Here is a 26,913-nt window from a genome sequence, read left to right as displayed (position 1 = left end):
ATGAGTATTACCGTGGCATTATCTGAAAAATATGATTCCCAATGGACACAAACTTCCCAAAATACTCAGTGCCCAGTTGGTTAAAGTGTATCTTTATGTACAATCTTTATATCAGATATTGGCCCCCCTTTTTCCCAAGATACCAATGTGGGTTTTCCACTAATATCACTGTTGAAAACTGTGGTATGTAATATTTTTCTGAAAACTTTGTAACATCAAGTAACATTAAAAATGACTTTAGTGTCAGTTTTGATCAATTTCATGCATCCTTGCTGAATAAAATGATTAAGTTAATAATCCATATATATACACATCACAATTACTCCCATTTCTGTAGAAAACCATAGTCTATGATGTTTATAATTAGCCTTATGTAAAACAATAGCAGTAGTGTGTCCTCATTTAGCTGATGGGTGTATGAGTATGTGGTATAATTAATGTCTTGTGGAAAGTTGCCATAAACCTCATGCGAAGCCAGTTGGCAGTCTACATTCTGCACACACACCGCATCAGGCGAGGGCAACCATAATGACATCAATTCTGCTGACATCAATGCCATGAAACGAGAGAGAGCCAGAGAATTAGAGAAAGGCAAAATGACAAGGTCCCCTGGACAGAAACTGGGACCAAGACAGCTCCTGCCAAAGAAAAGATGAAGACATTGTTTCCAGCAAGGCCGGCAGTTTGCATTATGCATCTGTAGCCAGAGACAGAGGTAAACAAAGCAGGCAGTGCACGTTATGATATATCTGTTGTTCCCTGCGGTGAGCTGGGTGGCTGGAGTCTTTAATTACGTTCCCATCAGCTGTCTGTTTCTCTACAGGCATGCTTTCACCAGGGGATGGTGGTGGATGGGGAGCTCAATTTGTTTGGGTAGCCATGGCTCGTATTCTGTCAGAGCATTTAATTATGCTTTTGATACATCCTCGGAGATGAAGCTCTCATGGCTTATAAACAGTTTATTCTTATCTCGAGTACAGCCAAGCAGAGCTTAGGCAACAGGGGAAATAGAATTCCCTCATATTGCCCGTATTTATTGTTTCTCACCATGAGGGACGTGACCCAGTGCACATGGAGGAACATTACTTGTACCGTCCTGGAGGTCTAGCTCAAGGCAGGGTTTAGACATTTTTAAAAGATCTGCTTTTGTTCCTGTGCTTCTAGCAAGAACAGTTTTATTGCTCAGCGATTGCTCCATCGTAGCTCAGGAGACTTATAGTTCAACCATGAATGTCATTCTAATCCCATACATATACTTTTAATATGATTGAGAAACTAGCAATGTTTTTGTATTAATATAAAAAACAATTAATACGTTCAAGTCATTTTAATTTTTTTTTTTCCATTTTAATTTAATGTACAATTTTAGCAATTTTCTTGTTTTGTATTATAATGTCTATTAATCGTTTTTATTCCGTTTATTTTATTATTAATTTTTTTTTTGGGGGGGGGGGGTTGTACATCAAGTCAAACTAAGTAGAAATTTTATTTTATTTTCAGTTAACATTTATTTTAGTTCAAGTAATACAAACCTATTTGTATGATTTTAGTTAGGTATAATACCAATGGTTAAACAAAATATGTTCTTATATAGATCCAGTTTTGTTCTAAATTTAGTCTGTATGACTTGTGCACTATATTTTCATCTTTTTCAAGTCTTATAGAAACAGACTGAAATTGAAAATGCTGTTCACTCATAATTTTTCCTTCTGACATGAATCTTAAATCTAATTTGCTCATTTGCTTTGTGTTCGCCATCAGATTGCATTTTAAAATGTAAAATAAAATAAAATAAAATAAATTAAAATGGATGGTAAAATTCATGCATTGGTCTTAATAATTTATTTTGATCACTTTTAAAACCATTACAGTAAAACACTGAGAGGAGAAAAATATTAACTCTCCATTTGTTTCTTAATTTTATCTAACTGTTATCTATGACAAACAAATGATACATTAAAGAAATTTGTGATTTTTCCTTCCTGTATTTGTAATAGTGTCTTAATGTCTCTCTTTCTCTCACAGGCACGCCGAGTTTCATTAAGACTCCTGAAGATCAGACAGGGATTTCAGGAGGGGTGGCATCCTTCGTGTGCCAAGCGGTCGGGGAGCCCAAACCACGAATCACCTGGATGAAGAAGGGCAAGAAAGTCAGCTCACAGCGCTTTGAGGTGGGTTTGAAATAATAAGATGTGCTTGTTTGTGCCTGAGCTCTAATCAGATGTGAAGTTGAGCATCATATTGAAGATCGACCTGCTTCCTGCCAGCTGTTCTTTTACCACAACATTAAATCATACGCAACAAACATCCTACCATTTCTCCTCACCAATTGCTTCAAGGCATCCCTTTTATACAGCAGCTCTCTTTGATTAAGATCATGTGAGGGGTTTTCAGCTTTTATCATGACCTGCTCTGAGCTCTAGAGTGCACAGGGTCGAGTGTTTCTTTGAATTCATACAGCACTGCTGACATCTGTACTGCAAAGATTACTGACCAAGTGCAGTGAGCTTGAATTACATACGTGGTCTAACCTTAGTCACTTCTTTTTGGACTGGAAAATGAAAGTTGCTGTTCGAGAGAGATTAGTTAGACTGTCCCCATTACTTCATCCTCTCTAAAACCCTGTCCTGGAAACTCACATACAATGATTAGTTTTCTCATTGGCTAAGAAAGTGTGGACGTCTGTGTCAGTGCTGGGTAGTAATTCAATTCGATTCAATTCAATTCAAGATTATTTGTATAGCGCTTTTTACAATACAAATCGTTACAAAGCAACTTTACAGAAAATTATGTTTCTAAAATATTTAGTAGTAGCTTATAAGTGGTGACTGTCAGTTTGTGCACGTATGACAGGATTTTTAGAAAAATTAATACAAGACGTAGTCAGCCAGACGATGAACATTATTAATATTATTAATAATTATTATATGATGCAGTCACACTTGTAGCAATATTTTTTAGTTCTGTTCTGGTAGTAACTGATTTTATGTACCGTATTTTCTGGACTATAAGTCACACTTTCTTTCATAGTTTGGCTGGTCCTGCGACTTATAGTCAGGTGTGACTTATTTATCAAAATTAATTTGACATGAACCGAGAGAAATGAACCAAGAGAAATGAACCAAGAGAAAACATTACCGTCTACAGCCGCGAGAGGGCGCTCTATGCTGCTCAGTGCTCCTGTAGTCTACACTGAAAACATAGAGCGCCCTCTCGCGGCTGCAGACGGTAATGTTTTCTATTGGTTCTTGGTTCTAAATAAATGCGACTTATAGTCCAGTGCGACATATATATGTTTTTTCCTCGTCATGATGTATTTTTGGACTGATGCGATTTATACTCAGGTGCGATTTATAGTCCGAAAAATACAGTAATCTGGATTATGTAATCAGATTCCAAAAATGAGTATTTGTAATTGAATTATATGACGTTTTAAATACTCTTAATCAGAATAGATATTATTCAGACATTGGCAGTGAATGTATATGAAATCTCCTTAATTCTTAATTTACTTTCTAAAAAGACTATCACTTGTATGTTTGGAATAGGGCTTTCAAGTGATTAAAAAGTTTCAATCTAATTGATTACACATGATATATATATAGGAATATAAATGGAATGTATTTTTACCATTCTATTTTTATATAAATAAGGTTCAAGATTTTCCTATTCAAATAAATGTGATTAAAAAGTTAGGTCATCTAATAAGTAATCGAAAATTTGGATATATATTTATATATTTGAAAATAGAATTTATAACCTAATATGTTTAATACAATAGAATACGGTACTATTAACAACTTCTATCATCTTTACTATTGGTAACTGACTATAATTAATCTACTCAGCATTGCATCAATGTCATTGACATTTGTCAGATATTAGAGACATTTAATGGGTACATTAGCCAGCTCAGAAAAGGCAGACCAGCAGAACAGTTGACTGTCCAATATTCGGTCGCCCTAAAGTGACCCACAGCTGACTTGCGCCATCTGTATTGCCAACTGTACCACTGCTGAATGTGCCAGCTGAGGCAAAGACTGTATCAGTGCCAGGACAGTGAGGGATGAGCTCTGTACTATTGGCCGAAGAGCAGGGTGACCTGTCAGACCTCCTCTGCTCACTCCTCCAAAAACCTCACATCTGACTCTCTGGGGCCAAACAGAGGCCACAATAGACTCATCAGCAGTAGCATCAGGTCCAGAAGAGCCTCTCTGTGCCAGAGTAAAGAGGTGTGCTGATGCCTGGGGTTGAATCAGAGCAATGGTGTTGGCTGGCATTCAGGACATGGACTGCATTATAAAGGTGTCATCAGTTTGTAGAGCTATTATCACAGGTGCAATTCACCTAAATTATCTTGATGTTAAGTTACGGACACAGTGGTCAAAATTAAAGTATATATAACTGCATGGCAAAATGAACTATATTTGAGCTCAGCTTTTTACTTTTTACTCATTTTTTAAAATTAATCACAATTAATCCTCCTTACATTAAAGTTTTTAAATATACTTTTATATTGCAGTAATTTCATATTCAATCTCCAAATTAATTTAGAAACAACATAAAGACCGTATATTTGTATTATTTGTTTAATGCATCTTTTTTGACCAAAGGCGAGTATCACTGATATTGATACTACTGATGTCTCTAGGAAATTATGATTTTTCCTAATATTTAACCACTGTAATAACATTACAGTATAATTGAGAGCTATCAATTTTAACCTTTATTAGACTTTAAAAATAACACCTTCTAATTTAAGTGAACATAAATCTTCACATAAACCTATTATAATAAATGTCATTTTTCCTGTGCCCTTCAGCAAGTAGGAAATACAAAGAAATTAAATAAAGTTATCAAACACTAAATTCTTAATGAATTAAAGATGAATCCTTAAAGCTACAAAAGTTATTAATTTCCTCTTTTTTCTTTTGTTCTTTGAATAGCATACATCACAGCAGCTGGGTTATTAGGTTATTTGGCTGCTATTACTTCAAGAGTTGACGCTGCTGAATGTTACACGGATCTGACACGCATGCTCGTAGTTTCATAAGTGCTTTAATATGAAATGATACAGGCTACAGTGTGCACTGTCGTATTTATTCATGCAATTGAAGAGCACAGTATGAGTACAGTATAATGATTGACAGGAAAGGTAAATTTGTTTTTACTGACATATGGTCTAATATCTCATCTGACCACAGTCCACAGTTGTTCTACTGAATCCACCTTGTCACCCGAATCTTTTCTGCACTCATATGACTATAGCCCTTGGCGCTGTGGCAAAGTTGGAGAATAATAATAATTGTTAATAAAGCAATTGTTATTAAAAACTAAGTTGCAAAAGCATCTCAGAAATCATAATTATGATACTAATGTTAAGCACATTACAGGTCATTTACACATCAGCACCTAATAAATATTCAGCAATTTTGCCCGCCTTGATGAGCAACACTATGAAGGTTAGCCAGCCATAACATTTTTCAGCTTTAATGTATAGACTGTCAATAAATATCACATTGTGAATGTTTTAATAAAACTAAATGTATAAAGGTGAAGAAAATTTGTGTTATAGAACTTTAAAACCTTTAAAGCTATTCAGGTGTATAAGCTTATAAACTGAAACTGTAGTATTTCATCCCAGGGAATGCTGCGCTTGTTTTCAACATCAGTATAGATAGTGCAGGGCTCCAGCAGGGGAGTTCAGGTTGATCTCAATTTGGCAGTCAACCTAACAACAGAGAGAAGCTGACGGCATCCCAGGCATGAGGGCTCCCTGGGACGACCCTCCTCACACTGTCAACAGAGCTGATTGAGCGTGAACGAGCAGGCACTGACAGCACCGGCATCTTCCTTTAACTCTGTGCCTCATACACCCAATGCAGTGCATTTATACTGTACAGGAGCTGATCTCTTTAACATCACTGTCGTATAAGACTGAGTGAAATTGTTTCTGACTGGTTTTATTACTTTTTGGTGCTCAAGATACTCTGGCTGGCAATTGCTTCCATCATGATTTTGTTAACAATAAGTAACACTGGCAAAAAAAATAAAAATTCTTTCATGAAACACAAAATGAGATATTAGCCAGAATGTTTTTGTCCACACAAGAAAAGTGGATGGTAATTTATACTGTCAAGCCTCAAAAGAAAAATCACCTTCAAAGTAGTTGTAAGTAAAGTAACTTCTGCACTATATTATACACGCATATTATACTATAGTATATAATACAAACCATGCAGTAACTTTCAGAAAATGTATCTAATTTGTGGGTGAACTATTCTTTTAAATTGTATATATTATTAGAATTAGTATTTTTACAGATTATTTTCATGCATATTTTATGTTTGGAAGAGAGCGCCAATTCACGCCTGTAACTTCGCAGTGTCATATAGACTGTGTGTCCATGTGTTTATGCATGCAGATCAGTCTGATTGTATGTTTAAAGAACAACACTTGATTTTTGATGCCGGAGATATCTAATATCACCTGTATGTCTGTGTGTTGTCAGGTAATAGAGTTTGATGACGGCTCAGGCTCTGTGCTGCGGATCCAGCCATTACGGACACATCGAGATGAGGCCATTTATGAGTGCACAGCTACCAACAGCGCTGGAGAAATTAACACTAGTGCTAAACTCACTGTATTAGAAGGTAAGAATACACTCTCTCTTTTGCTCTCTCTCAAACAGTATAGGATTGTCCTGTAACATCATGAAGATTTACAGCTGAAGCTATTTCATTGCATGCATTTTGGGATTAGAAATGGTGCAGAAGTGAAATCAAACGAAAAAAAAGCATTGACTGTCGGCTGAGTATTTTGGTTCCTCTCACACTCAGTTTCATAATTATTATTAACATGACAAACAGGAATTGAGCTGAAGTTAGATTTAACAGGTGGTCTGACTAACTAGAGCTCGGGTAAGGTCATGCAAAGAGCTTTTCATGGTAGTTTCCTTATAACTTTGAGTTTCCTCGTGTAATCACTGTTTGCTTTGGCAAATATTCACTGATTTAATTGTTACCACGTTACCTACACAGTAACACAGTGGGAAGATCTGATTAAAGTAAAAGTATAATAAAAAATGATGCTGTTTACTTTCTTAATACACATACCTGCTCTTATTACACGTGATTCATAAATGCATGTTATCCCAAAGAAAAAAAAATTCATAATATTCAACTCCAAAACGTCTTCATGTCTTCATTTCAATGTTAAAATGCCCCACAAATCCCCTGCAAACTCACATTCGGCTCTTATTCTGATAAGAAATGCAGACTGTAGATGAATTTCCTGTTTTCTGTATTTAAAATGTGCCTCATTTCAGAAGTAGAATGGGTTATGAATACTGTCTCATGTTGACATTAAGGAAGATAGAGAAAGAGGCAGATAAGGAGGGGAAGATAATAGGACATAGGTTGTGAATTTTTTTCTGCAGGTAACATTGTTATACTGCCAGTAAATGGCAACAAGTGATTATGAGTTACTTTTTCAAATAAGTAACACCAGTTACCTTGTTTTCCCATGTATTGACTGACAGATCTCCTATCTCCATGTTGAGAGAAATCAGGAGTAAGTGCAGAGGTGTTGTGCCTGCTGTGTGAACATGATGTTACTGCAGCTCTAGACTAAATATGAACATGTATTTACTCATCTCACCTGCACAAAAACAGATTCAGTATTCCTCAAAATTTATAAAAACAGTAAAAGGTTAAATCTGAATATTTAATTATTGCAGGATTATATAATATGTTAAATAAGACAAATATCATATCTGTATTTAATCCCATTTCATTAACCAATGTCCAATTCAATCATACTAATAGGTACATTTGTGTTTCTTTTGTGCTATTGCTGAATAGTGTTGAACTTTCTTCTCCTGTATCATATTCTTCATGCAATTTGCTTGAGATGTGCCCTTTTCTGTCCTGTTTATATTTACTTCAACCTAAAACATTCATTTCACTTTTGATGTGAAAGAGCTTTGTCAAAGAGCAACTTTTTATATTAAAAACAAACAAGCAAACCCTGCCCAGATTTAAAAAGCAACTAGTTAGTAATTAGTTACTTTTTTTAGGGAGTAATGCAATATTGGGATGCATTACTTTTAAAAGTGAAGAATTCAGATTATCTGTTATTCTGCTGATGGTTATGAAGCTTATCAGCCCTCCATCTCACAGGACTGTGAGGGGAAGAAACACACACACACACACACACACACAAACACACATTCTGCCACAGGATTGGAACATGTGCAGTGTTCTGATAGCTGCCTCTGTTTTCGGTAAGCCTTGCTGTGGTTCCTCCACTCAAAGCCAGAGTTGTGTGCGTATGTGCATTTGTGTTTAAAGATTCAAGTTCATTTCAGGCCACCTTTGAGCAGATTACCTGCGCCTGCAGCTCTGATAGAGTGATCTTTCCATGCCTGGCCCTGTGACCCTGCGGTAGATTACAGCACACACACACACACACACACACAGAGAGAGAGAGGTGATATGTGTTATTATGTGAGCATGCTGTACACTGCAGCTGGATTCGTGTTCAAACATGAGGAATATGGAGGTGCTGATACTGCATGGTGATAAATCTCAATCCAAATGCTGTTTTTAGACAAAGAGCCGATGTGGCTGCCTGCTTTAGTGCACAGTTACAGCTCACTGAAATTCAACATCCCCTTATAAAGGCAGTTCTAGTCATAGCACAGCACCACAGAGCACAAATCATGGTGTATTTTGTAATATATCTGCACGCTAATCTGGGGAATTGGATTATTCAGTAAGAGGAAGGAAAGTTTGTTGAAAGTGGGCCATGTTCTCTCATGCTTTCGGTCCAGTGTGCCGTTTAATGTGCATTCGGAGCCACGGATCAGCAGGTGTGCTGAACCTGTGCAGGAATCAGGTTTGTAGGTTAGGTGTTATGTCTGCGATCTCATTATATCGGGAACATCGTTTCTCACCCGCCCTTTTGATTACATCAGTGTTCTCATTCACAGACTAGCAGAATTTCTTGGCTGGTTGTTAGCAAAGTGTTGTTCTTCAATTTGAGCAGTGTGTATTGACAATTGCATGCTGGAACACATGGCACTAATCAAGCGTGAAGATAAAGCGCAACACGACAATGAGAATAAATCAGCACTAATTATGTTGCTTCTGTTGAGAGTTTATTAATTTATGTTTTATTGTATAATCAAGTCTTCTATTCTTTGAGTCTGTTCTCCTCTGTCTCTTCTGTTCTCATGTAGTTTCTTTTCATGTCTCATCACCTTGTTTATTTTCTCACTTGGTCTCTTCTCTCATTTTTTGATCTGGTCTCATTTTATCTTGTCTCATTTGTCCATATCTTTCTCTTCTTTTCTCATTTGTCACTCATTATGTTTATCTTCTCTGTTTGTGTATATTCTCATCTTTACTCATTTGTCATCTTTCTCATTTTTCCTCATTTTGTTTCATTTCATTGCCCTTCTCTTTCCTGACTGTAAGGCTTGAGTATTGATAGTGACTCAACATGATTTTGCAGTTCTTCCTTTGAGTTTTTACAGTCCTGTTCTTGCTGCTATAACAAATGATTTCACCTGAATGCCAAAGAGTCTCCCCCAAAGGGATTTCACTGCGATGATCAGCATCCTCAATCTGAGCTCAAGCAGAGCAAGGTCTTTTCAAGATCTCCTGAAAATTCACTGGATGCTCCACCATGGAATGGAAAAACTCCTCTTGGTATCTTTTCCCAGAATGACAGGAAATGTCAACTGGAGCGCTACAACTTATAAGTGACATAAATGTAAAACTTGTACACAGACATCTCCCCTGATAGAAAGCCAATATATAGCATCGCTTCCCCTGCATGCAAATAGATGAGGTGATTCAGACAGGTAATTTAATCCCTTAGACATTTGCAAATGTATTTCTCCCACTAAAGTCATTCTTTATCGGCAAACATGCTCCTCAGACAGACTGCATCTGTTTACTTCTCCCTGCTGCTCGCCTGCTTACGTCTTGAAACTGTTAGAAAGGCCATTCCAAAGATCAGCTTATGTGTATAACAGGGCAGTGGGCAGAAATTACAACATGCCATTTCCATTTTGGCGTTTCAGACACAGAGTTGCTGATCCATGTCATAGGTTTAGTTTCCAGTGGTTGGCAGTGGCCCAGTCCCCCACTGAGCTGAGTTAGAGTTTAGCAAAATATCAATTACTCAGCTCTCCATCAGTGGTGTACTGCAGCAGAGTAAACACACCCCTCCTTCCTCAGCATCACACTGGGCTACCTGCCATATCCACCTGCAGGAGACATTTAACACTACGTGCAGATAAATTTGCAGTCAGAAGGCTGTGTGTGTGTGTGTGTGTGTGTGTGTGTGTGTGTGTGTGTGTGTGTGTGTGTGTGTGTGTGTGTGTGTGTGTGTGTGTGTGTGTGTGTGTCTTTCTATTTATCTATTAAAATTTTATTTAATCATTTTTGTTTATATGTCCCACTATATATATATACATACAGTACAGACCAAAAGTTTGGACACATCTTCTCATTCAAAGAGTTTTCTTTATTTTCATGACTATGAAAATTGTAGATTCACACTGAAGGCATCAAAACTATGAATTAACACATGTGGAATTATATATGGAATTATATTCATAACAAAAAAGTGTGAAACAACTGAAAATATGTCATATTCTAGGTTCTTCAAAGTAGCCACCTTTTGCTTTGATTACTGCTTTGCACACTCTTGGCTTTCTCTTGATGAGCTTCAAGAGGTAGTCACCTGAAATGGTCTTCCAACAGTCTTGAAGGAGTTCCCCGAGAGATGCTTAGCACTTGTTGGCCCTTTTGCCTTCTGTCTGCGGTCCAGCTCACCCCTAAACCATCTCGATTGGGTTCAGGTCCGGTGACTGTGGAGGCCAGGTCATCTGGCGCAGCACCCCATCACTCTCCTTCTTGGTCAAATAGCCCTTGATGCCTTCAGTGTGACTCTACAATTTTCATAGTCATGAAAATAAAGAAAACCTTTCTCATCCCATTTGAATGAGAAGGTGTGTCCAAACTTTTGGTCTGTACTGTATTTATATATATATATATATATATATAACACAACCTGTCCTCCAACCAATATGCTCGTGTAGGTCGTTTGTCCAAATCCCTAAAATATGACCCATCAGAGCATATACTACAATTGCGCCCCTATCGACAAAAGGTCGTTTCCATATTAATGTTTTGTACTCTTTTATTTGCTTTGTAGTTCGGGTCTCGTGTAGCTCAGTTGGTAGAGTATTGCATTATACAATGATATATACGCTATCATGGGTTCGATCCCAGAGAACGGATGTGCTCGTAAAATGTATATGCTCAAAAAAACATAATTTTGCATGATTTCTGTGAGGGGTAGGTTTAGGGGTGGGGTTAAGGTGTGGTCATTCGAACGAATAAGCCACCTAGTAAAATATGTACGAATTACTGTGAGATAAGTGTAAAAAGTCCACACATTGCATTTAAATAAACGTGCATTTTGATTGGTAATGACGTTATACATCATTTCATGACGACAGACGCAACATGGCAGTGTCATTATTTTTAACAAACTTTAAAATGTAAATATAGGTCTTAATAATGTGCTTGCACAAACAACCTATATGGGCGGTTTTTGTTGGAGGACAGGCTCATATAACACTGTGTAGTAAATATTAGTAATTACTTGCATATATTAAAAAAGGCCACACGAGGACACAGTGCTCCCAGCCAGCAAAAATTTTCCAAATATGTCATGAATATTCCATACATCTTCTAGCCCTAGAGTGTATGTGTATCATTTGCACATATGGCAGTTATGTGAAATCACTGTTGTTGAATGCACATTACACTGCGATTATAAGCCCAGTGTTGCAGAGAAAGAAAGAGCCAGACGGGAGAACAGACAGAAGGTGCATCTGATGCAGGAAGGAAGAGTTGGTGACTGATGTCTGTGATCAGAATGTGCAGCGTAATGGAATATGAATGATGAAGATCACTCACCAGCTCTGTTTGAGGAGGACTTTTCAATAGTAGCCAGTCCTACATGCACACACTGCTGAGTAAAGAATATGTATAAATAATCAGCATTACATTTGAATGAGCGCAGACCTTCATATATCTCATCTACAGCTTCAGATGTTCTCTTTCCAGCTGGTTAATACTCTTTTTAGAGTACTGTAAAGTACCATGATAATGTGATGTATCAGTTTGAGATGTGGTAGTTATACAATATATATAGGCTACCATGATACTGCATGAGTCTAATATTCATATACCAATGCAAAGGTAGTAAATGTACTTCACAGTGCATTTAAAAAAAAAAAATATCCACAAAAAACATGCTACCATGGTACATACATGTAACTCAAACTGACATGGCTCATTAATTCAGTTGTTTCTTTGCTTGTTTTCATTGAAGTTCAGAATGTCAAGCTAACCTTCACTTCGTTCTCATTAAACTGCTACACTGAATCTGTGTCTTCTTTGCCATTGTAATCTCTCTGTGTTAGTGTGGATCTTGTTTGATCCAAATGAGAGGCACAGAAATGTAGAATGTTTGAAGAATCTTTTCCTCTAAGCATTTCGATTTTCTTCTCCACCTTAAATTGATCTGAGACAGGCGTTTGAATAATTGACACTGGAGGTGATTCAAAAGAGGAACACTTCTCATTTTACTTGATGTTGGCACTAAATATACAGAGGAAGAGTCTGCTGGAGCTCAAAGATAGCATTTCTTTTACTCTACTTCTACACATACCATGTATTATTGAAATAAAAAAGTTTGCACATTAGAATTTTCTTTGGGTGATGAGCTACTGTATGTATGCTCTTTCAATCAGTCTTCCTCAGAAACATCACAGCTAAGGCTTCATCAAAGCATGAACTTTCTGACTGAGTATTTGCATTACTCATTCTCAAGTCTGAATGACATTCTCTGTACTGTAGAACACAAAAGAAGATATATTGAAGAATATTTCAGCTGTCATTGAAGTTCAAAACAAAATTGGACCCCATATGCATATATATATGTGTGTGTGTGTGTGTGGGCGCGCATTTAATACACAGTTTATTATATTTTTTTGTTTTCATTTTCATTTTATTCAGTTTTTGTTTTTGTTTTAATTATTGGTAATAACCGTGGTTCCACAGAACAAATAAAGTAATAAAGATTTTAAACTATGATAGCACATGTGATAGGTGAAAGAGATGCTGAGATGATCTTTATGAATATCCAATATTCCTGTGTTATATTAAAATATTTATGATTAATCATTATGTTGCCTAATGGATTTCTGTTTGGCAGTGACGATAGAGTCTGAATTTAATTAATGTTTTATTGGATCATAAATTCTAGTTAAAGTCTTATTGCTTGTGAGCATGTCATGCTTTTTAAATGGTTACTAATTTAATGTCTTGTTAATCTGGGAGACATGTGACAGACGTTAATGATGGTGAACTGAAACCGAGTTATAAGCATATATGTCTGTATGAAGGGTTTTTTTCGTCAGCTTTTAGGCCGTCCATGCACTTGACCCCTGACAGGACATTTTGTATTCACATTGGTCAGTAATTTTAAATTCTCAAAATGTTAAGCATCATCAGCAATTGTCATAAATTAAAAAAGAGCTTTGATTTGGTTTAATTTCTTTCAAGATGTGTGAGGCATGAACAGCTTAGCTGTTTTATGCTCAAAGCAATAGTGTCACTGAACACCGAAACAGATCCTTCAAAATCCTCCAGACTGTTTTTCACAGTAGAAACTGCATTCCTACAAACATGTACAATCTCATGTACAAGGCCATTGCATTTTGCTGACAGTACAGTTGAATCTTACGGAAACATGTTCTGGTCATGTTAAATCCCACAATCAAAATAACTAGTCTTTTTTTTTTTTTTCGGACAATGAACAGTTGTTGTAACACATTTACACCCATATTTTTAATGCACACAAATGTTTATTTTATTTTACTTAATTTTAATTTGTAACTTATATACTGTATCTTAATTTTTTATTAGTATTAAATATGTGTAGAAGCTGTGCAACATATACTTAACTAAAAATTCCTCATGATTTAAATAAATGTAACTATTTTTTTTTTTTTGTTTTTTTTTGCAAGATAGTCTTTTAAATGTGACCCAGACATGTTCTTGTCACAGTGTCTGGGTTGTGTTCCCTGGGTTTCCACTAGGTGTGCTCCTGTTCCCACGGTGTATATCTTATAACCACTTCCTGTTCCCTTATTTGGTCACCTTCCTCCTTGTTTGAGTTAATTGATTGTTCCCCACCTGTCTCCTGTTTCCCCATTATCCTTTTGTGTATTTATACCCGGTCTGTCTGAGTCTGTGTCACGGAGTCCTTGTTTAAATGTTCATGTTAATCTGTAGTTATCACGTCTTATTCTAAGTCTTGTTCTTGCCCGTGTGTCTGTTTATGTTCATTGGCTATTTTGGTTTTGACCCTTGCCTGGACTGATTACGAATTGGATTATCCCAATAAAAAGCATACCTACACTTGGATCTCTCTCCCTGTGTTTTCTGGACCGCGAACGTGACAGTTCTCGGCAGGTTTTGTAAGATTCCTGACCCATAATATGCCAGTTTGAACTCTGATTATTTTCTCTGTAGGTGTAAATGTAAATGTTTATGCTGAAGGTGAAAGGCTGGTTCAGGGTTATTTACAAATCCTGTGTGTCTTTGCTATCTTTTATTCGAGGTCATTCTGCATGGCTAGACGGTATTGTTATGATCATCCTTTGCTCTTCTGAAACCCTTGTTTCAGTCCTTTGAACAAATAAGTAGAAATGGAAGTTCAAAGACACAGAGATATAAAAGGAGTACAAGGCTTAGAGGGGCATTTTTCCATTTCTGTGCTAGCTTAGCGACACAGCATTGTGTGAAGTAACCACAACAGGACTGGTAATTTACCCAGCTGGGGTGGAATCGGTCTGGCAGAGAAGCACTTTATTATGGAGGCAGTTAGCCATGTATTGGTTCAGTTGTTATATTGGTTCAGTTGTTAAACTGTATAACTGAGACAGAATAGCCTAGAAATGGACCATGTCCTGGCCACTCGACCGGTAAACTAACTACCTCATTGCCTGCAGTGAAATATAAACAGTCTAACATGTTAAATGAATTGCTGTAGTAAAACAAATAACACCTGTATTCAGAATGACTTGTTTTCAAGTCATTGTCTCTGTATATAAGTTCACTGCATTGGTACACATATCATCCACGCCTTGTGCATGTTTGATTATTCAGTCTTTTGCCTATAGTTTACACATTTAAAGCACATAAAATGTGACTTGAAGTACCTGTTTAGTTTTGAAATGAGAATATTCAGGATTTCTTAGTGTGGGAAATCCACATGCCTTTAAAAATGTGTTAATGACTGTTATATGAGATGCCATTTAAACCGTTGCGCATGTAGTGTCTAATTTCTGCATGCCAGAAAAGAACGTCTGTTTTAGAGTCGCCTGTGTGGTGCCATGGTGGAGTCCTGACCTCTGACCCCTTAGCTTGTAAATAAAGTAAATGTAAAGGTCGGTGGTGATTTTATTGCTGAATTAAAGTATATTACTGACATAAAAAATTTTAACAGTAGTGTGTGTTTGTGTGTGTATATATATATATATATATGAGGAAAAATCTGTTTTATAGTGGGTAATAAATATGTTCACACTTTATTTTATTAAGACTGTTGCAACCACTGCTGGTCCTCTGTCTTTACTTTCAAGAAAGAAAAACCCAGAAATGTACATTCAGGTCCTTGATAACTGTGAATCAGGCACAAAGAGATTCATTCCCCTCTCTTCTGTGTATTTGATTACCTGGTTACTGTAGGAAGATCATGTTACTGCAGCGACTGTAAAAACACATCAAGGCTTTCAAACATACCTCACACTCTAAAGCACTGCCCACTGTTCATGAGCACAAAGTGAAGGAAACTCTATAGGAGTCCTTTGAAATTCCACAGGCTTTTTTAGCCACTTGTGTATTGGTGGTGTCTTCTGCTGATTTACAATGTAGAGAGGGTGTAAACCAGAGATGGCCTCGAGCACATGGAGATCATCGCAGAACAAGTGTACTTGGTAACATAGCATGTTATATAAGGAGCAAAGGAAAAGCATGCAGCTAAGCATGCTGGGTAGTTAGCGCTGCATGTCGCCATGAAAGCTCATCATTAGACAGTGTGTTGCCGTCAGCCCTGAGGCTTTCTTTATCTCTCTTTCTTTCTCTCTCATTGCTCGATCTTTTCTGTTATTCTGCACTCTGTTCAAGGATGCATACCTGCAGACGTGCTTCGTCTCGCTCTGTTACTAAACCGTTACGTAAAAATAACATCATGGCAAAATTTGTGTTTGCAGCTAACGTTCTGCAACAGTTTTTGAAAGCACAATGGATGAAGAATGTATGATTTGCACTGCAGACGTTAAGCTGCATTAAGAGCATTGTGATTATATTTCTTTCCTGATTCTAATGGACGTGGCATTTTTTTTTCAAGGTGTATTTAAAGTATTGGCTGATCCGTCAGAAGATTTGAGCGGTTATATAATCTGTTTAATGGGTGTGTGTGGTTTCGTCCTGTCTGAATGCGTGCCACAGGAGAGCCGATGTGTTTGGAGTTTCAGACACATTTGTATGCTGCAGCTATTAGCCAAGAGAAACTGCAGTTTATCTTACAGTAAACAGGCCATGCTCAAACACACACACACACACACACACAAACACGCACAGCTCCACAGGGATGCCGGGGCCTGATAAAGAAGTAATTAAAGCTGCTGGATTTCTTATTCCAATAATAACAACTTATTTACCAGATATTTTTTTCCCTTTTCCCTACATACCGCTGACATTGAAAAGTATTTGTTCATTTATTATTGTAGTTTGTTTATCGCTGTCCTAATTTGTGTCAAGGAAATTTAGCATCTCGTTTTAAATTTCCCCAGACAGACTAATGAAATTCTGGAGACAGTATCAATGCTTTCCTCTCAGGTCAGCCAAACGTCCCAATCCAAACCAGTTACATCACACGCACTGTAAAAAACAAAACAAAAAAAAAACAAATGCTGGACACATAATGCTGATTGATATCATTAGCCTTTACATGACTGTTATCAAACAGCTAATAACAAGTTGCTAATGGTTCACAAACCACATTCCCACTAAGCATCTCAGACAGCTCTTCCAAAGATCAACATCCTTAGGTCGAAACATTTTGCTAATGATATGAACAGCTACACACTGCAAGTTGTTAAATGTTTGTGACAGTAGGAAATGGGCTGTTTCAAACCACATTTGTAGTAAACTGCAGTTTAAAGAAGAAAATGCTCAGCAATGATGTTGACATACATTTGCATATGGGTTTTCTTTAAACATATAAAAAAAACAGGTATTTATTCCTTATTTTCACCACTTAGCTTCACATTTCATATTGACTAAATGAGAAATTCTAAGGTGTCACGTTTTTTATAGTGTGGACAAAACATGAATATGTGATTAAGACTCTCCTCAGCAGATGAGGGTAATTTTGCTCATCTGTCAGCCACCGTGGCAGTTGACTTTCTAAGGCATAAGACATTTGACAAGAAATGCTGTTGCTTAGTTGCAAAGACATGCGTTCGAAGAAACCATTTGATTATTTCTTGATGAACAGATGAAACAAAGCTGTCAGTGTTCTTGATGTCTGATTGTTCAGATATTCAGTGGTGCTCTGCCTCACATCCATGCTGCTTTTCTTATAACATGCAGTTTTATCGCAATACTCTGTATGTACACTTTTTTGACACTGTAATTCTAATTCTAATGACTAATGTTAGAGGGTAGCTTTAGGGCCTACCATTACTGGGCATCAAAAAGTTTCTTTAGTGGAAGACCACTAGTAAACCAAAAGATACAAGTTCACTTCTAAATGAGGTGGCAGTTTTTCTTCTTACATATAGTCACTTATTTTATACATTTATCCATAAAATCATACCGATATGGACAAACAAACGCTGCCTCTGTTCCTCCAGTGCGGAGTCACAAACAGCACCAACCATGAGCCTCAGATAGAGTCTGCTGACTTCTGCAAAGCTCTTGGGAAGATGCTTCAAAGAGCCAGCTTCAAACAGCAGCTATTAAAGGCTTATTAGTTACTGAGATACCATGTGTGTGTATGTGTATGTGAGCGTGTGTGTGTGAGACAGATAGTTGAGGGGAAGGAATTAACAATGCAAATAAATTCTGCTAACTAATTACCCTTGATGAAACGCGGCGATGGTGGCAGGATTGACAAAAGCAATTTCTGGGGCAAGGAGAGCCAGATGCCTACATCAGTGTCACTGACACTTTATGATGTGCTGTTAGAGACTTCTGGAGAGCTTCTGCTCCACTCAATGTGTGATGTTTCCTTCAGGTCCTCCTGAGAGGGTTGGACACCCTTAACTTTAATAGTGGTGAACAGGTCCCATATGAACATATGCACAGTAATGATAATCCTCAAACAGATTATTTCTTTTAAACTTTTTCTGTTTTTTCACCGGCAATAATGAATCACTGAGTCTTCACTGAAATATTGTCCATGCACCACATTTAACAATAATGGTTTGTTTCCATGTTTTGAAGTTATGAAAACATACATTTATGAAAATGTACTTTGAAACAGTTTTCATGTTTATAATAATAAAAATTGTATCCATTAAGCATATTGTAATCACAAACAAATATTTAGTTTGCCCCAGTTTGTTTGAAATTTCACTGATGTTTCTTAAAGGAGTTATATGAAGCTTATGAATTTTCCGGTATTAATCACTTCTTATTTCTGATGTGTGACCAGCTTGTAATGAAACTTAAAAAACTAGTACTTCCCCTGTCTCCCGTTGTCTATGAAAGCATGAAGTCAAAGGATTTGGGACATTTTTGCATGCTTTGGAGAGCCTCTTTTCCACACTATCACACATGAAATAAATGTTTATAATGCCAAGTGACACGCAAAGTAAAGGGGCTATAAAAAAAAATTGCAACAATTTTCACTCAAAAATTACTAGTCAATTTCAGTCTGTTAATGTTCTAGTCAAATCAATCTGTTAATTTGTGTTTTGAACCAGTTTATTAATGCACTAAAATGAATAAAATATCCCAAAGTATTTTAGTATCACCGATTATAGTTGTTGTTAATATTTTGAATAAGGTCTAGGTTATATTTGTTTTCTGTTTTCAATTCATTCAGTTTAAAAAAAAAAATTTAATTACGTGTAAGATTTTAGTATTACTTTATTTGGTTCTAGTTATTTTTAAACCTAAACTACTAAAAGAACATTAGAAATGTTGCCTGGGCAAGTAGCTAAAGTAAAATAATTAATTGTATTTACATTTTTTATGATTTAATTTCAGTTTTTTTTTTTTTTTGGTTGGTTGGTTGGTTGGTTTTAGTTTTAATTAAACCCTGCCACATTTTTATTTATTTTTTATTTTCGTTTACTGGTTCAGAATTTGCTTTATAATGTGATGTAGATTATGTGTGATGTAGATGACAACCATTTTTATGATGTGTTCTTTCAAATGAACCATGTTGTCTATTTAATCTCTTAATATTTCACAGAATATTTTTATATAATCACATTCGATTTTTAATGCAACTTGCAGGGGAAGAAATCTGTTGTGTTATAGATGTAGTGCATGAAACACAGGTTCCTAGAGTCCGCCCACGCAGTGGTAGCTGATTACAGACAGGTGTGAGACCTTGCTCCATTTAATATATCCTAGCTTTGTCCTTCTCCTGAATCCCTACTTACCTCTCCTCCGCTCTTCCCCATGCAGACTGTTTTTTATCTGCCAGGAGGAAGATTTTATTAAAAGCATTCAATTTCCCCAAGGGGATCATGACTGCTCCTTGATTAAAGAGGAGATGAGAGGCTGCGTGAGGAAATGTCAGCTGAACGAGGGGCGGACAGAGGTGTGTTCTGTTTGTTTTGGTCGGTCTCTTCCTCCCAGGTGGAGAGAAGTTCATGTAGTGTTAATTAAAATAGCAGTAGCTGGAGGATGTGATCCCGTCCTGGGTCCGGTCCGGTGGGGATGGGGTCCTTGATGAGGCGTGCATGTCCTACCCGAGAAACTCTGCTTAGAGACGATACCAGTATAATTTAACAAGGGGCAGGAGGTTTCTCCTCCCTGAAGAAATGAAATCTCCACCGTTTAATATTGCTTCTGTTAGGGGTCCAGCTGTTAAGCTCTATAAGAGCTTTGCACGGTGGTCTAAAGACTCACAATGCAGATTTAGCCTCACTTGGATAATGTGTAGATGTGCTTTGAAAGTTTATATAATGAAAAAAAAATCATGAAAGGCTGTGCATTTACATATCATTGAGATACTAATATTATTATTTATATTTTTTGCAGTGCAGTCATTTCTTACATCTGTTTAATGTCAATGCATTCATCTATTTCTCTTTCATTTTTGTGACAAACAAAGTTATATCATTAAAGCATCATATGGTAGATGTGATAATAATGTGATAATTGGCCTGTTTCTCAGTTAAAATGCATTTGTCAACAAATCAACACATTGTGGTTATTTATTTTCTTTGAGTTGGTGATTTAAGAAATACTCCACTTATGTTTTACTACATACATTTTTGGATATAAATTTTCCCCTTCATTGACAATTTCTGTAACAACCAATGCCCTGTACGTATGCTGGACATTGATTAAAGAGTCAAAACAGACAGATCTGATTCCATCACTTTTGAAATAACAGTGTAACAGTCAGTCCTAAAGTCCATTGTATTAACTAACTTTAACCAATATTTACTCATATTTGGCTCTTGGGGATTGTTAATTTTGGTGCGTGTGAATAAATCAAGGACTGTAGGATTATCATGTGTATTCTGGCCCATGTGCACCAGCATTGTTGCATGTCTGAAGCATTCACTCGCAGACACGACCTGTGAAAACTCCCAAAGCTGTAAGTGATCTGCAGGACCACCTGTCAGTCTGAACCGAGAGAACGTGTGCATGTGTGATTGTGAACGGCTTTGTGGTTGAGAAAGTTGTTGTTGTAGTTCGGACTCACAGCTGATAATCTGAAACATGGGCATATCTGTTCAAAGGAGCCTGGTGTAACTGGAAGTCAAGTCACCATTATTTCTACAGCACTAGACACTAGTGCCATTATTTAGCTTATTTAGCTCAAGTCAGTTTAGTGATCCCTAAAAGAAATACAAATCAGTAGTTGTGATACAGAGCTATAGAGCTCAAATGAATTTGAATAGTAGCTCAAATCATTTGATCTTGGGAGATTTAATGAGAATTAAACGTAGTTTGAGAAATTGTTCAAATTGTTTATACTTTTGATTTGAACAAACCTCCTATCTGTAAAAAATAAAATTAGTGACATTTCTGGTTAAAAAAACAAACAAACAAAACATACAGAACTTTACCATAAAAAATAGTAGCAACATTTGGGGCTTTACAGATTTAAACACAATTTACAGTTATATAACAAACAAACCAACATACATTTCTTTAACTCAAATAATGTTCACATACCAAATAATTTTTACCATTATACTATTGTATACCGACTAACAATTTTAAATCACGGGAAGTAAAGAGAAAGGCAGATGATGAATCAAAGTTTATCTAAGTAGCTTTTGCACAAACTGAGGTAAAAAGAACGTATAGAAGATGCATAGTGTCGTACACACAAATACAAAACACATGCTATAAACATTCATTTAACAACATGAGACATCTCATGAACATTTAACTCATGTAACTGATAAGAAAATCTAATATGAAACATCACTATTTAATGAAAAATCATCAAACATAAGCTGAATTCTGTGAATTTCAATATCATTTTTTAATTCATTTATTTTAAAGAATTCTTTAAAGTGAATGTAGATTTATTTATTTTTATTTTTTTTCTTAAACATGACTTTCATTTCTGAAAAGTCTACAGTTAATTGTATTTTACTGTAAAATTAAATCAAATGTCCCTGTTGATCTGAATGTAGTAAGAGAATTAACGTTTTTACCATTTTTACTGTCTTGTACCGTTAAAATTGCAATGAATTTTTGGGCACATAGTTTGATTCTGTGCTGCGTTTATCCCAGGAATTCAAAACCTAGAAACATTAGACAATATCCTCAGGGCCTAATGTCACATTGTCTCACGTCTTTTAAATTCAGCAGAGCCCGACAGCATGAGACACTCGCAACCCATAAAGATCCTTCTGTCTTCCCCTGAGCAAATCCTTCCCTCTGTCTGTCTGTGTTACAGGTGAATGTGACTCTTTTTTCATTCGCCTCCAGAAATGTCTGAGAATCCAGCAGGTACACTGAACCAAAGAGCTTGTCTCAGTAACACTCGGAGAACAAAAAGCCCCAGTGTGGGGGCGTCCCGTCCCGGCACACACTCCAGAGCTGGGCGGACAGGTCATTGTGACACATGTCCGACTGAATGGGCCACTTCATTAAGCTTCAGTCAGCACACCTGACCCGCACTGCAAAGGCATTCTGGGTAGTGCCACAGATTTCTGTCTACATTTTATACAGTCTAAGTCTGGGTGGTTTGACACTATTTAAAATGCAAGAGAAATGCTACATACTATTGTTGAAGAGTTTGGGGTTGGTGAGAATTTTTTATGATTTTGAAAGACATTTCTTGTGCTTTCCTAAGCTGAATTTATTTATATATATCATTCTAATATGCTGATTTGCTGCTCAAGAAACGTTTTTGATTATCAATGCTGAAAACAGAGGTGTGATACATTTTTTCAGGATACTTTAATGAATAGAAGGTTTGAAAAAATAGCATTTATTGGGGAATAGAAATCATGTGTAACATATATAATATTTTGGGGCAGACAATGTAATGATGCCATTCAAATTACAATATAATTTAAAATAAAATATATTTGATAATTTAACAAATTTTTATTAAGTTAAAATGTCATATAATGTCATATAATATTTTTTGTTTGACAGCAAAAATAAGTGTGGTATGATTTGATCACACCACGCATTTCTAATACACACTGTAAAATATGATGGAGACTCTGTCAATCTGTCTAAACAACAAGGTGGTTGAATCCTCAGTTATCACTTTAGCTCTTAAAAAAGAGACTCACATGCAGTGCAGTTGTGTGTTTGCACTTGGCAACAACAATATGTACTGACACACTGCTCATCGTCTGTTTTACAGAGCGTAATATGCTCAGTCTGGCTGTTTTTGATAATCTCCCCGAGGTGATGAAGTTATCAGGTAAGACAGGGATGGAAACAGACAGGGAGAATGTTGTCTTTCATTTGATTTCCTCCAGCGGGTGACGACGGGTCGCTCCGTTCTCTTTGATGTGTTTTCATGAGAGTTGCCTTGGCAATGTGCTTCCACGAGCGGGCGACGGTTTGCAAGCGAGACGGTGAGGCATGTCAGGATGGCGTCATCTCCGCGGTTAATTCTCTCTGACTGACAGTCTGTCAGTTCTGTGTGATTCCAGCATTCAGGGATTACAGGGTGGAGGGAGTAATCCGCAGTTTCACAAATTCCAGCAAGTAATCGCAGCACCGTTTGGGTCACGTAATGTGACACAATATTTCCCCCGACTAATTTGTCAGAGGTGAGCCAGTCTGAATTCTGTTTCCAGCTCATTGCATGCTTTAATTAAATATCTGAGTGTTAAATGACTGTGGGAAAATGACTGCTGGTGTCATTGCTGTGAGCCGGTCAAAAATGTGCGGCATTGTCGCCGTGACTATTTGTGTCATCCTGTTATTGGAGAATTAACAAGGGATTTCCTTTATTATTATTCTTTTCTAGCACACAAACTGAGGTGTGTTATGTTTTCTTCAGCCGTCAGATTGAACAAAGGCCTTGAAACAAGTGTTCAGGTTTGATACGAAAGTCTCCTGAGAGCATGACGTTTAGTGTTTTTGCCACTAAATAAACTCAAACTGATGTGTGAATCCCATATTCAAAGCCTGGCTTCTGTTCAGTTTTTCAGTGTGCTTAGTTTTTAAAGCACTTTGGACGATGTTGTTGGCAAAGCCTGTGCATTTGCATTGCTGCGGGGCATGAAACTTCTTTATTTTTAGTGTTGCTTGCTAAGGCAGCAAAAAACAAAAACAGATTGACACTAAAGGAGAGACCTGAGCCTTATCTAGGGGACCAGGATGTCAAAGACTCGGGGCGTTGAATTGGGGCATTAAGCATCCAACCACAACACCCTAGCAACCTCATAACACTGAGGACACCTGAGTAAGGACCTGGCAACCAACCAGAATGCCCTGGCATTATAGCATTGGGTTTTGAATAGACAAACAGCACTCACATATATATATATATATATATATATATATATATAGTTATATATATATATATATATATATATAGTTATATATATAAGCTTGATGTTGTTTAAAATAGTTTGAGGGAGAATTTGATCAGAAATGTTTGCACTCATATTGAGATCTCAGAGTTTTGGTTACCAATATTATTTTATTTTTCTATACTATGATAGTTTTTATTTGTATTTTGATATTAATATTTATATTTTATCTGATGTATTTTCAGTTCTAATTTTAAAATTAATTTAAATTTTAGTTTAGGTTAGTCATTTTATTATATGCGTTGTCATTTTTATTATTTTTATACAATTTTTGTGACATTTTTATGTAAATATTTATTTAGCTTTTCATTTTAGTCAGTTTGGTCATTTTAGTACTTCAACGTATTTTAACATTTCTAAAATAACATATAATGCTAAGAATGCATTTATTTGTTTATTTAATTTTTAGGTTTCTCATAATCTCTAATCTAATACGTATATGTTATGTTATTTCAGCTTTATTTCAATTAATAAAAATGTATATGTATGAAAAATGTATGATTTTAATAAACAATATAAACACTTTACTGTTCACCATTAAAAGCAGAAGACTATTCAAAAGTCTTTATTTGCTTCATTTAGTCTCATTGCTGCCAAGGAGAAACTGTGATTGTGGGTTTTTTTTCCGAACCAGCATGATACAATAGTATCTGTCTCAAACCTTCCTTCCCCTTTGGCAGTGACCTGGAATGGACGATTCCTTCAGAACATGAAGGTGTGTGTATCTTGCTGCAGCTGCTGTTGGTTCATTCCCACTGGGGTCTATTACCAGACCTGCGTGTCACACAAAGGCCTGTGGTGCATAATTGTGACCCTGCTGTGACCCGAGTCCTTGTACTTAGTCCTTCCTATAATGCATCTTCCCAAAAGAAAACAAACACAAACAAAGGCAGCTCCTCCAGCAGGACGAAGTGTTCCTCTGGTGCACGTTCTCACACATCAAGAGACAGACCGCGCACCCTCCATTTGGGCATATTCTCTCGTTGCAGGGCTCATGCTAAGCTCTTTATGAAGGCTTTCCCAAATTCTACCTCTATTGTCTCCCAGAGAAACTCTTCAGCTGTAGTGTAGCATAAAAGAACCTTCCTGTGAGAAAACTAAACTTTAGTGCTTCAGTTGACAGTGTAATTTAACCACGGAGGAGTCTGGTTTCATCATTGTGTTTGCGGTGGAATACCCATAAACAGTGTTTAACTGTTTCACTGCCAGAATGGAATGTGAGGTCTTTGGCTGCATGGTTTGGGGAAAATTTGTTTGACTGCTTGATTAAATGATTGAATCGTTTATTTATTTATGATTGGGATTTGAACCACCATTTGTTAGTTTATTTATATATTTATTTATTTATTAGTCATAATTTGGATTTATTTATTTATTTGTCTTTCTTTCTTCTTTTTTCTTTCTTTCAAATCATAATAGGAAAAAAAAACACTAAAAATCAAAATGTAATTTTCACCCTTGAAACAGTGGATATTTTAAGTGTTTTAAACATATTATAGTATAATATTATTATTATTGTAATATACTATTATATATTATGTAAATAGATAATATTATATAAAAGTGATAAAATATTATATTGTATAATATAATACATTTTAATTAGATTCATGCTTAGAACTAGAAACATTAAGGTACGAAGGATTTAAAAAAAAAAACAAGATCTTGAACAATTTTGCATTTCAAATGAAAATGTATTTTGTAAGGATATATCCATGTTCTGCTGTCGGTAGAAAGAGTTTCACTCTTTATTAGTTTTCACACTTTTTACACAATGCAAAAGTGAATCAAATGAAAAATAAACCAAGATCCACATTGCATACAGTGGGAAAGCAATTCAAACTCAGGACAGCTCCCAGGATGTTGAGTTTATATGGCACGTTATTAATTCAATTTCATATTAAAACAGTTTTTAATAACCACACTATGCCATATCAGGGTTTCGATGTTATCTCTAATAATTGTCCAGCCCTTGTGTGTTGGTAAAGCTCAATTAGTGTATGCACAGAGAACAGTTAGAGCATTTAGTCCCATGTGTTTCCTGTATGCACCTGCTGTTCTTAATGATGCTGATTTGCATAAAGTTGTTTTATCCTCCATTATCTTCTAGCAGTGAGAGTGTGGAGACCGCTGGATGCGGTTTGCTTTCTCTCTGTGCTCATCCACTCCTCATTTCCTATTTCAAACACACATGGAAACACTCACAACACATTATGTACAGTTCTGCGCTGTTCCCTTCACTTACCTCTTAACCACATATCAGAGAAACAGAGCTCTCTACCTCATAGACCAAGTTTACATCTTTTAATGACATCCATCTCGAATAATTGAAATCACAAGTGGACAGTGCTGAACGCAAGTGTAAATAAAGTCTTAAAGACACATTGTGATCTGATCGAAATGCTGTTCTTTTTTTACTTTTTTTCTTTCTGTTCACCAAAGAAGCTTGAAAAATAAATGTATCACATTTCCTTAAAAATATTAAGCATCACAGCTGTTTTCAACATTGATGATAATCTGATTTTTTTTTTTTCTTGAGCAGC

General features: G+C 36.3%; 1 protein-coding gene across 5 annotated transcripts in view; it reads left to right on the top strand.

Annotated features, from left to right (window-relative positions):
• Positions 1-26,913, top strand: part of LOC132090940 (receptor-type tyrosine-protein phosphatase F-like) — a 219,516-nt gene that overhangs the window by 94,475 nt on the left and 98,128 nt on the right. For all 5 annotated transcript variants that reach the window (XM_059497709.1, XM_059497708.1, XM_059497707.1 and 2 more), the window contains exons 3-4: positions 2,026-2,171; positions 6,512-6,653. In XM_059497709.1, coding sequence (XP_059353692.1) covers positions 2,026-2,171; positions 6,512-6,653 — 288 coding nt within the window. The remainder of the gene's footprint in view (positions 1-2,025; positions 2,172-6,511; positions 6,654-26,913) is intronic.

This window comes from Carassius carassius, chromosome 17 (genome assembly GCF_963082965.1).
Source record: "Carassius carassius chromosome 17, fCarCar2.1, whole genome shotgun sequence".
In the NCBI taxonomy this organism is placed as follows: domain Eukaryota; kingdom Metazoa; phylum Chordata; class Actinopteri; order Cypriniformes; family Cyprinidae; genus Carassius; species Carassius carassius.
This window is presented reverse-complemented; position numbering and strand designations above follow the sequence as displayed.